The sequence below is a fragment of the Saccostrea echinata genome, unplaced genomic scaffold, assembly GCF_033153115.1.
Source record: "Saccostrea echinata isolate AGI-Se365-2 ecotype Australia unplaced genomic scaffold, CSIRO_AGI_Sech_v1 ptg000054l, whole genome shotgun sequence".
NCBI lineage: Eukaryota > Metazoa > Mollusca > Bivalvia > Ostreida > Ostreidae > Saccostrea > Saccostrea echinata.
In genome coordinates, this window is record NW_026889803.1 from 10,608,909 (window position 1) to 10,621,434 (window position 12,526).

The following is a 12,526-nucleotide window of genomic DNA, read 5'->3' on the forward strand; positions in this document are numbered from 1 at the left end:
GTTTCCAGAGGGAGTGATTAATGTTACTTATGTTAAATCTACGTGTCTCTTTTCAAGATCATGCTTTTTTGTTAAAGTTACTTTTTTTTTGGTTTATCTCGGTTTCGTTTAAATCATCGTATGGAGAAAATGATATAGACATTATTTTCCTGGTCATTATATTGACCTGTGAGCGACTTCACATAGATGTCTATTTCTCTAAATTCAGAATATCTATTAACCTCAAAACTTATCTAATCAATACTATCTATACAATAACGTACACTTTATAGAATTATTGCTGTTTTTGAGATCAATGCGATGATTTAGCTACCCGAGGAGTACAATATTCCCCGAAGGACGAGGTGAATATTGCACTTCGAGGGTTGCTTTATCATCTTATTGACTGGGAAGAAACAGGTATCATTGTTTTTCGTAGCCATGTAATAATTAACATTAGCTTATCTTTAAACCTTTTTTTTAAATTCAGAAAGGTGTTATAAAATACAAATTATTACTTTATTTTATCCTTTCTTTATTATTTATTTTTTATTATTATTTTTTTTTTTACAAAAAGCGATAAAATTTACTTATAACCGTTTGAGTATTAATTACGTTTTGATAATTTAAAATTAATCCAAAAAAAAAAAAACTTAACAGTGGGATATTTCTATGACGAAATCTCTAATCAAACGGTTCTCTAACATTTTATTGATATTAATTTGTTTCATAAACATTTCAAAAGTGATTCTTTTAGCTATAAAGTTTGGTGATTTTTATGCCCCCGTACCGAAGATTCGGGGGTATATAGTTTTTGCCCTGTCTGTCTGTCTGTTTGTTTGTTTGTCCGCAAAAACTTTAACCTTGCCCATAACTTTTGATTGGTTTGAGCTATGGTCATCATATTTCACATGTGTATTCCTTTTGACAAGACCTTTCTTTGGGTATCACCAAATTTGACCTTTTGACCTTGACCTTGGAGTTTGAGCCAGTTTAGCAAAATTTTAACAAACTTTAACCTTGGCCATAACTTTTGAACAGTTAGTGCTAGGGCTTTCATACTTCACATGTGTAATCCTTTTGACAAGACCTTCCTTTGGATACCAACAACTTTGACCCTTTGACCTTGACCTTGGAGTTTGACCTACTTTTGAAAAACTTTAACCTTGGCCATAACTTTTGAACAATTAGTGCTAGGGCTTTCATATTTCACATGTGTAATCCTTGTGACAAATCCTTCCTTTGGATACCAACAACTTTGATCCTTTGACCTTGACCTCGGAGTTTGACCTACTTTTAGAAATTTAACCTTGGTCATAACTTTTGAAGATTGGTGCTTCAGTCTTCATATTTCATCTGTGTATTTCTTGGGAGAAGGCCTTTCCTTGGGCACCATTAATTTTGACCATTTGACCTTGACCTTAATGTTTGACATACTTTTGAAAAATCTTTTTCCATATCTATTCAATGGTTGCTCTTAGGGCATTTCACAGGTATATTCCTCGAGACAAGACCTTACTTTGGGTACCAACATATTTGATTTGCATTTGAGCAAGTTTAACCTTTGCTATAAGTTGTCATAAGGGGGCATCATTGTTTCACAAACACATCTTCTTTTTTATGATTTCCAGATTTTATCATCAGTTTTCTCTATGACGAAAATGTAAAGACTAGAACTTTAAATTTTGCTAAAATATACATGTATAAAGCGATTTCTACAAATTCAAGTTCATAGAGCACTTATATATCTATAAGCTCTTCAATAGCATGACTGTATAATTCCCCAAGAAAGGTCTTCTACTTACTTTTAATCTTCAGAATAAGTCTTTTTTCTTATGTTGTGAACCGCCATTTTAATGTGACTTAGCAATACAGCTGCATCACTAACCACAATAAGTAACACAAGACTTCCCAACAATGCTCCTCCTAATACACTGCCTACTGCTGTGGCTGATGGTCGGTTATCAGCGGCACTTATTTTCTTGCGTTGAGCTATGGATGTTTCGTTTGTTTTGATGGAAAGTTCAGATTTTATTTTCTTTACACTGGCTTCTATTGCTTCTGTATCATTTGGAAGAATATATGTGTTTTTACATACACAGCACTCTGAAATATACATTGAAAACACAAAATGTATGCTATTATGATAAATATGTGTATTCAAACCCTCTAAAATGTTCAACTACCCCTTCTTGTGTCCTGTCACTGACTACGTTTTAACGCTAACATTTTGCACACCATTCACTCGACGTCTATGCCTTTGCGCTCATCATTCGCCGCCATTCACTCAAGGCCTAAGTTTTTGCGCTCACCATTCACTCAAGGTCTACATTCATTCGCTCATAGTTCGCTCGCCAGTCACTCACCGTCTACGTTTTTGCGTTCATCCTTCGCTTACCATTCACTTAAGGTGTACGGGTTTACGCTAACCTTTCTCTTGTCTTTCACCAACGGTCTAAGTTTTTGTGATCACTGATCTCACATGATTTGCTCACTATCTACGTTTTTGCGATCACTGTTTGCTCATCATTCACATACTGTCCAAGTTTTGCGGTCACCTTTCGCTCTTATTCTTCGATCTGCATTTGCTCTCTTTTGTGTTCCATCTAGTTTGCTGCTTGCACTCTGCTACGTTTACGTTCACCATTCACTTTCAATTACATATGCACTTTTTTTAGCTCTCAATCCTTCGCTGTGTCTGCTCCTTTCGTAAAATTTCTTTCAGCATTTGCTCACAGTTCATTTACATTCACTTAAACTTCATAATGTGCAGATTTCAGGGATTGTAGGAGCTTGTTGCCAGTACTGTGACAGCAAATGTCAGTTTAAAGTTAATGTTACATGTGTAACTTGAACAATTGTAGTTAAGTCTAAACTCAATCTTATGTCATTAATTGTTTAATAGAATTTAGTTATTTGCCAAAAATTTCTAATGAACACTTGGTTATTATGTAAATACTGTACATCATCGTTTCTTTTGATTGACTTCTAAGGTGCTATAACAATAAATAAGTATAATTTGTAATTTCGTTTTCATCAAGGTTTATATGTATAAATTTCAGGGGAAAAAGTTACATGTATCTGAATATTTGAATTAAATTTTTGTGATTCCGAGCTGGACGTTTAATAATAATGGAACTTGTAAATCCCAATGTTGAACTTGTCGAACAACTTTGTGTTTACTTCATTAACATTGATTCGGGCAATGTAATTTACTCACTGCCACAGACAGGTCTCGTTCCACTCCATCGTCCAGTCTGTGTACACTGTCTTATAAAGTCTCCAGACATGTGATAGAATCCTTCCAGGCATCGATAGGTAACAGTTTCGTTGTATAGACCTGACATAATGTGTGTTGTATTTTCAACGAGCAGTTCGCTATCATCACAGGTAACATCTACACGTAAGTATATGAAATAAACTTTTTTAAAGTTTGAAAAAAATATAGGTTATGAAAGTATTTAAGATACTGATGAGTAGTATATCATCATATATAGTACTGATTCTCACCCATTTCAACTTCAATTGTCATGCTATCCGCTTTCTGGAGTTCTATAAAAAGAAAATGTTATTTTTTAGTGTGTGCATGACACGAACAAATGTCTAGAGAGATATTTTTTTCTGACACATGTTTGCTGGTGTCTGTAGTTTGTGCGTAAACCTCATCTTCCCGGAACCTCAGCTTAACTAAACTGACCCCTATAAGTTGTCCGAAAACATTCTTCCTAAGGAGATTTCATTCGTTTTGTAGTGCTTTTACCCCTTCAGTGCCTCCACTAGAGTCTCACTCAAAGCGAGAAAATGATGTGGATATCAGTCAGTCAGCAACTTGAATGTTTCCAAGGAAAGAAAAAAAATGGCTGTGTATTTCTTTAGAATTACTGGTCCATCAATATGTAATTTTTTGAAAACTTAAACATACACTTAACAAAATTTTAAGTGTTCACTCTAATAAATGTATTAATTTAAAAATTACATGATAGAACGGTGTGATATTTTCAAAATTACAACCAATGTGTCTCCTTAACAATTTTCCATCGAAAATCTAATATCACTGATGAAAATCAATGTTCCATGACGAAGCTTAAAAACGATAAATGGGACTTTGCGGCACGTGTTTTGTGTCATAGATTCTTTTTGTGACCATTATTGATCATTAACAACTGATTTAATTAGAAAAACACAAAGCATCCATGGGCAAAATAACCATTGAGGAAAGAAGGAGAGCCGTTGGAATGTTGGAATCTGGTTCGTCTTTACAAGTTATACTCACCTTTATTTTAGTGTTTGTTTGTCCTGGATATTACCATTAATAATTAACAACCCGTATAAAAAACCATTTAAACACATTTTTCTATAGGTTGAGCGTCAGTTTTATCGTCAACTTACAACAAATTGAAAGTTTGGGGCAAAAATTTACCGAACCGGAAGTAATCTGGATCTTCGTCTGAGGCCAAGTTAAAGTCTAAACACAAAGTTAAAAAAAATTGTTACATGGTCCTGAACTACTTTAGAAGCAGATTTAATGGCAAGAAAATGACAACACGATGGTGCTCATGGATATCCTAATGAATATCATCTGAAACAGCCTGAATCCTCCTTAAAGAGGTAATATTACGTGCAAGACGCCCAAGGAGAGTTTTAGTGTTGACCAAAAGATATCTGTGTGATACCCTGGCCTGCCAAATCCACGGATCTGAATCCCATTGAACACATTTGGGACTTTTAAAAGGAATGTCAAAGCCCCCCCCCCCGCCCTCCACGCAATTTCAGCGACATACAACAGGTGTGGCAGCACATAGGTCAGCCTTCTATTTAGAGGTACCTTGTATCCATGAGGACACGATGTCTTGCAGTAATTAAAACAAGAAGTGGTCATACTCCATACTGATTGTTTAATGTGAATTTTCATTTTGAAGGTACATCATGTCCTTGACACTTTGCTTTAAAGTCTGATGAGATACGTACATGAAATTTACGCAACATCAAACTGAAATATGCATCGTTAACTATGAATTAAAGAATTTACTTATTGTATGCATTTGTTCTTTATAACTTAAATATGTTTTATGAACACTTAGAAGTTTGGTTCAGTGTATAATGTCGATTCGAAGTTGATTAAATAACATTATTGCTCCTGCTACTGGGATCACATATGGGTTAAAAGTCTTAAAAGCTATATGTAAATATTTTATATGAAAGAAAAAAAAAAACTTAATTTTTTTAATAAACATGCACGCGTGCTTATTTACGTGATATACATAATATATATATATATATATATATATGTACGTTCGTTTCCAGATGAAGATGGTATACTGTAGGTGTAGGATTTAAATGGTCTTTATAGTAATACATGTATTTTGCAAAATTAATAAAATATATTCTATTCAAAAAAATGTAACAAAACTTTAAAACACAATGTTATAGAGAATGGAGTCTTATTAAGGGTAGATAGAATAGTTAAAATACATCCAATAATTCTTCATTAACAAAACAGCAATATACTCTTTCATAATAATATGCAATATCATCAATTAATATTCTATAGATTAGAATTGTTGAAATTAGATTTATCTTGCTTTGGGACAACAAGTAAAGGCTTTCATTATATGATCAGTCATCAGAAAGAACAATGTGACTCCGGTAAATGTTGTTATATTGTGTTTATCCAATATATACCTAAATGTATTCCCAAAATTATGAAATGGTGCATATTAAGTTATTATCAATGCCTTTTTATTCTACTCACGATTAAAAATTTTCTTTGTCTTCAGGTCACTATACCATATTGTTGTAGAATTAACATTATCAACGTTACAAGGTTTATAATCGTTTGATGGTATTACTACTAGCCATCCACTATCACCGCCACAGTTGTTGTGTGGAGCAGCAATATAAAACATCCTATGAACTTTTGGATCCGCCCGAAACCTGAGTTAATATAAGATATATCTAGCATCAATTGCAAATTGAACTAAATAATGATTTTGTTTGCGAAGTAGTTCGTTTTCTGACACTTAATGTATTGTGAGCTTATCAATCAACTTTCTGAATGTGCTTCCTAATTTCTGGTGAGAGGAGATAAATGACGGTTTTATTATGTGGATATTATTGTTTGACAAAGTACAGGCAAACAACAAATTTTTATCTATAGTTCCACGAGGGCCCAATCGTTCGCGCTTTCACAAGGAGTTGTGAGAAAAACACCTACATGTAGATACACGTATAGTGACTGTTGCCTTGCCACTTGGCATTAAAAAGAGACAAGCTCGGTTACTAGTACTAGTCTAGTTACGGATTTTAAGATACGACCTCAAAGCAGAGTACTGTGTTAAGATGGGTGCTGTTAAGATCAAGATAATTGGCATCCTCACAATCAGTAATATGATTTAAATTTCTATCAAAAATCACTTATCAGTCTACATATGTCATGAAAGGTCAATTTATCCATGTTCATTGAAAACAAGATGGAACACTGCAAAAACTCGTATAAGGACCCCTAAACTATCAAAGTGAAAAATAATTAGGGGTTGTGAAGGTACCGCCTGGTGTTCCATGAGATGAGACTACATTTTAATGTCCTATGCCTTTGAAGATTGTTTGAGGACTAGAACCAATTACTGAACATGATGGGGAACCCCAGAGGTACCCCTCTGGAGGTCGAAATAAGAATATTGTCCCCGTTAGCTCGCGGGAACTTTTTTTACAGTCTTCTACTATAGGGAAGGGCCCCTATGATTCTAATCTTTGAAGGCAACACAACCGAGGTCCAAGTAGAAAACCCCTAGCACTATCATTTTCCTTGCTGTATTACAGTTGTATGGTATTAGCTTGTGGTCTAAAGACTTGTCTTTTTTTCAGAATCTCTACCAATAGAGTGTTTGTGTATCCTTTTTGTAAAATGCCCACCTCACCACTTACTTGACTTTTGAAAAGAAATCTAATAATGACGATAGACAATGCATTTTTACTTTTTAAAAAAATGTTTGTTAAGGGTAGGGCCTTGATATCTATCGTCTATAGTTTTGTGTGTTTTTTAACAAGTATATGCACACTGGGCTTGCAGATCTGGTGTCCCTGAACGTCTTTTAACGTTTGTGGAAATCAATATTTTCCTAATTGCTTTATCAAATTTGACTTAAATATATTTGTAAATTACATTTTGTAAAGATATTTCATTACATACCTTGTGATTTTGAATTTGTAGTATGCCACACCAAAGTTTTATTTAATTGATGCAAAAGTATCTCTGTGAATATGATTGCATCACTGGAAGACCAATATAAGCTATTACGTGTGCTGAAATCTGATTGGCTAAAATTGTTAGTGGTTAAAACTTTCCAAATTTTCTACTAAACAAGACATAATTCAGATTGTATGTAATATTACAAATTACGTCTATTAAAGTTTTACTTAATTTCATGAGGCTTATATAGAACGGGGAACCATTCGGAAGTAGGGAGACCATTTGCGGATTATCTGTAACGGTCTCCGTAACAATCATAAGTTGTATATGCTTATTTGTTTGGTTGGGGTTTTTTTCAGAGAAATTATTTTCTCCCTCGTTTCACTCCTCCGAAAATGAATATTTTCTTGACTAATTTATTGAAAAACAAAGAAAAAGAATATATTGTAGGTTGTTGCGTTCGTTACAAATCGCTTTTTATTAATAACACAAATCAATTATATTATTTTCACAAAATAAACAATGCAAGGGAATAAACAATGCAAGGGCTGGGCGGGCCGGGAAAGCCAAAGACACAAAAACTACTGCGATTCTTTGTAACGAACGTCGCATTAATCGAACATTGCCCGGCAAATGTATTTATAGTGAGCGCTAAATCGCTCATGCATGAAAAACCAGTATTCTTAAGATACGAAAATTCACGAAAATTATCGAAGCTAAAAACGTAAAGAAATAAATATAAAAACATTATTCTCTTTGCAAATTAGACATTACGGAGCTTCAAGTTTGCTGTTATTCAAAGAAAAACCATAAAAATCCAATAAAACACGTCAAGGAGAGTTCCACTTTATAGATTACAGTCGGGAACAGTTTACTTAAATTTAGATCGGAATAGGATCAAATTAAAGGATTATAATTTTTTTTCCCTACATTTCTCAATTTTTTTTCAATTTCTTTTCAAAATATGAATGTATAATATTTCTTTCATATATGACATTAAAAAGTAAAATTTCTTGCCCTTCAGGAATTTTTTAAAAGATATCTAAATTTTGCATATATTTTAGGAATGACTCTAATTCTTGGCCAAATTATTCGAGTATAACCTGGTTTGGGTCAGTTTACGCTTTATAATCCGCGATGCGGATTATAAAACAGCGTAAACTGACCCAAACCAGGTTATACTCGAATAATTTGGCGAAGGATTAGAGTCATTCCTTATAATTTAATTTTAAAATCATTAAATAACTATGGGTGTAAAATTTCGTTACTTTTTATTAGTTCAAATTTGCCGCTCAATAATACAACCGTAGTAACGGAAGTAACAGAAGTGATGGGAATCGAGGGGAGGTAAAAACTGATACATAGGCCTAGCAGCCATGTTGTTTGGTTACATGTGGTAAGATCGAATTATCGTTTGAAATTAAAGGTACATTTATTAAATCTGGAATTTTCCATGAATCCCGAGGACTGGAAATGAGAGGATTGTATGGAAACAGATGATTCAGCTGGTTGTCAAGGGGGTGTGTCCCCATACCAAACCAGGTTATACAGATATAATTTGTGTTCCTTTTTGGATATTAACCAATCATAGGCTAGAATACAAACAAAATTAAATTATTAACAGCTAACTTAAATCGCTCAATTTGTGTCTTATTTGCAAAAAAGAAAAAGAAAAAAAAACAATTTTCTATTTTTCTCTGAAAAAATACATAAAATAATTAAAACTTTCTAATGGTCTTTCAATGATGAAACCATACATGTATTTCAAAAGCGATACTTTAAACATACAATAAATAACAGTTTGGCCTGACATATCTCCTTAAGTTCAGGTAAGGTCAAAGGGGTACTTTGTAATATGCTAATTTTACAGAATTTTAACTTAATACCTTTGACATGAACTTCCAGTTCCAGCGGTCATCCTACTATGTGTCCTTAAGCATCCTTTTGCTAGATAATCAGGAAATTAGTTTCAAAATCAGTCTCCAGGTGGTAAACCCATAGCCCCCAACCAAAGAAGTGAAATAATAGTTCTAAGGTTTCTCTACCTTGGACTTGACTCTTATCCGTCTTGTATTTGAAAATAAGGGTCATATGGACTTACATGTACATTTTTAACTGGAGTATAGGATTAAGAAAATAAGCTGACCTTACGAGGGCATTACCCCTGGAAAGCATTACTTGGGATAAATACCCCCTTGAGGTCTCCTGCTCTCTATCTGGGTATAGTTTTTATGGTCTTCGAAGATTTGGATTACAAATAATTAAATTAATACCAGTTAATAGGAATACTTTGTCCATGTACATATTTACTCTAGAAGTGAGTGACTGTGTTTAGCCTTTGAAGTCTCAATCTATGTAATGATTGGTCGGTTCTAGTCCTTAAATACGCTATTGTTACAGAGCATAAAACAAGATACAATTTCCTGGTACCACAAAGGGTACCGCTATGTCCATCAATCGAAGAAAGTATCGCTTCAAAGCTTCTTTCCTTTATCTATGTTGTGTATGTCATTAAAGATTAGGGTCAAAGAGGCCCTTTGTGTTCGTATAAAACACTGGTGAAGGTGCTACGATTGAACTTCAGAGATTCAACGATTGTCTGTGCAGTGATTGGTTTATTTTAGTTTTCAAAAACTCATACAATGTTATTTCTTTCTGGGACCACAGCGTCATACCCAAACAGCCCAAATCAAGGATTAAAAATTGATAATTCTTGAGGTCAACTCCATTTCAGGACGTAGAAACTAATCCTTTGGAGGAGACCGTAAGAGCCGAGGTCCATGCAGCAGCATAATTGTCACAAAAAGAGCCTTCACTAGTCAATGATCATTAGTGCAGTTAAACTACACAGGTACTTTGCCTGTTGTGGCTCCTCTGGGGACAACTATGGTCCTCGTATAATTGGCTAATTAAGTCCTGAAATATCCTTTAGATAATGATCCTGATTTTTTTACCTCATGTACCACCAGCTGCAGGTGGTACTCCTATTTAGCCTCCCAATTTAGGATGAGAATCGATCGCTTTATGGTCCTGAGTTCTAGCTCAGTAAAGACGACAGTAATTATCAGTATTTATCAGAAACAACTAAAATTATCAGCAACGACAGTAAAATAACAGTAAATATCAGTATTTCTCAGCAAGAACAGCACCGTATCAGTAATTATCAAACATTATCAGTAAAATTTGGGATTCTCAGCACTTTCTTCGTCCAGTAGTGTAGCCATGTTTTGCCCTGTCTTCAATGTTTCGGCACAAATTGATCCTCTCCTTCACTTTCACTAGCCAATGGATTATAAGTGTTTTCTGGATTAATTACTTTTGAAATTTAGTGGTGAGCTTCATTGCTTGTGACCATTTATTCAGTTCATAATCAATATAGTCATTACTTTCTTTATTTGTTTATTTGTTGTTTAACGTCCCCCTCGAGATTTTTTCCCTCAAATGAAGACGCCACTACTTGCCGGTGGAGATCTGTAAGTTTTTACCTATGCTTCTGACAAGGGACCTCGGTTTATACGGTCTCATCCGAAGGACCGGTCTCCATGTCCCACAGTGGGATTCGAACCCGCGACGTAAGGATCAACTCCTAACTCCGCTACTTTAGAGCAGACGCTCTACCACTGCGCCAAGCAGCGACTACTTTCTTTTGATTAGTCATGAAGTGTTTATAAAAATGAATTAATGATAGCAATCTCAGTCATTTTATTGGTTTCTTATTGCCGCTTGCTTCAATGGATTTTTGCAGAAGATTTGAGACAGCTAGCTTCAGCGTGATCTTTACAATACGTTCAAATTGAAATTGACAAATACATATAAAACAAAAATGTGTAAGATCAACAATAAGAGGCAGTCCACCAAAAAACCAGGCAATGGGTGGCACATCGCATGTCATGGATTTTAATTATTTTTTCCATGTAGACTTATTAAAGCAAATGTTTACACATGGCAACATCAAAAAATTCTTCAGTGTTCCTCTAGTCCTATTTTTAGTAAGTGCTTAATTTTAAGTGCAAAAAGGTCAACAAGTTGGTTAAAAATTTACTACGTTTTTGTTTTGTTTTATTTGAAACAGATACTTAAAAACTGGATATGTCAATAAATATTATTTATAGTATAAACACTTATCTTTTATAATATCAATGAATAAGACACCAATTTATATTTCTTTAGAAAAAATTATGTGGTCTAAACTTGAGTTAAGCAAGTGACTTAATGAATTCACTATCCAATTTTCATTACGTTCTAAAATCCAATACATTTAAATGTCAAAACTTTCTCCTTATGTTATTATGAATACAAAGTACAAATTGTTGAATAAATTAAAAAAATTAGTGGGAACAGGTATATTTAGAGAAATAAGAGGCGTCAAATTATCTACCTTTTATACATTTATCCAAATTAAACCGATCCCGACCGGAATTATATAAAGAAGAAAGCTACTATGATTTCATCATGAAATTTGGTTGTTTTGTTTTAATATGGCTTCCAAATTACTTGATTTATTTTTAAACATGTTTTCTAGGTGGCAATTGCCATTAATTTGATTACTTAAGAATTTGCATTAATTTCGATCGGGATCGGTTTTATTTCAATCGGGATTGGTTTCTATATTAAAATTTAGAAATATTTTCTAAAATCGGCTCTTCGTTGTATTTTATCATAAGAATATGTCTGTATTTTTTTCTTTTCTGTGAGTTAAATGTTTTTAGATGATTTTATCCATAGATTACATATATCTTAATTACTTAATGTTTTTCAGGTCAATGAAGATCTTTTTAATTACTTGTAAAACATCATTCTGTTTGATTACTTGATACACACCTATTTAAAAAGATATTTATTTCATGTAACAATTAATAGCAAATTTTAAGCTTTCTAAAATATCTCATTTCCAAGAAAATAATTTTTTTAATTAAATTTGGAATAAAAAATAAATCTAAAAAAAAAAATAGTCCTGCAGTGGCGAAATTATACATGTACGTACTTTAATCCAGCAAGTATTTTTTATATGTACAGCCTCGGCTTTAATCCAATTTTTTTCATCCATTCATCATATTAAGGAATATTTTCCTGCTTTAATAAATTTAATTTGAAATAAATATGAAAAAAACCTGTACACTTACATACATAAAATCATGATAATAGAGCCCAGAAATGATTGATCTGATAATGATGAGATATTTTGGAAATTTACCAACTAACTGACTTATTTTAACTCCATATAAAGTATAAGGATATTTGAAACAATTGTCAAATTTTAAAAAAAACGAAAATAAAAAAAAATGTTCCATTGAATCATCTACCGTTTTAGTGTCAGCTATAAGTGGGGCGTCCAGCAGTATTATTGGCAACATTTTC

At 33.4% G+C, this 12,526-nt stretch overlaps 1 protein-coding gene across 1 annotated transcript; it reads right to left on the minus strand.

Annotated features, from left to right (window-relative positions):
- Window positions 1-1,786: 1,786 nt before the first annotated feature.
- Window positions 1,787-3,326, minus strand: LOC133204605 (uncharacterized). Its single transcript, XM_061340358.1, has 2 exons — window positions 3,200-3,326; window positions 1,787-2,085 (listed from the first exon to the last, which is right to left on the minus strand). Exons 1-2 carry the CDS (start codon window positions 3,324-3,326, stop codon window positions 1,787-1,789), a joined length of 426 nt encoding a protein of 141 aa, XP_061196342.1.
- Between the last annotated feature and the right edge of the window lie 9,200 nt (window positions 3,327-12,526).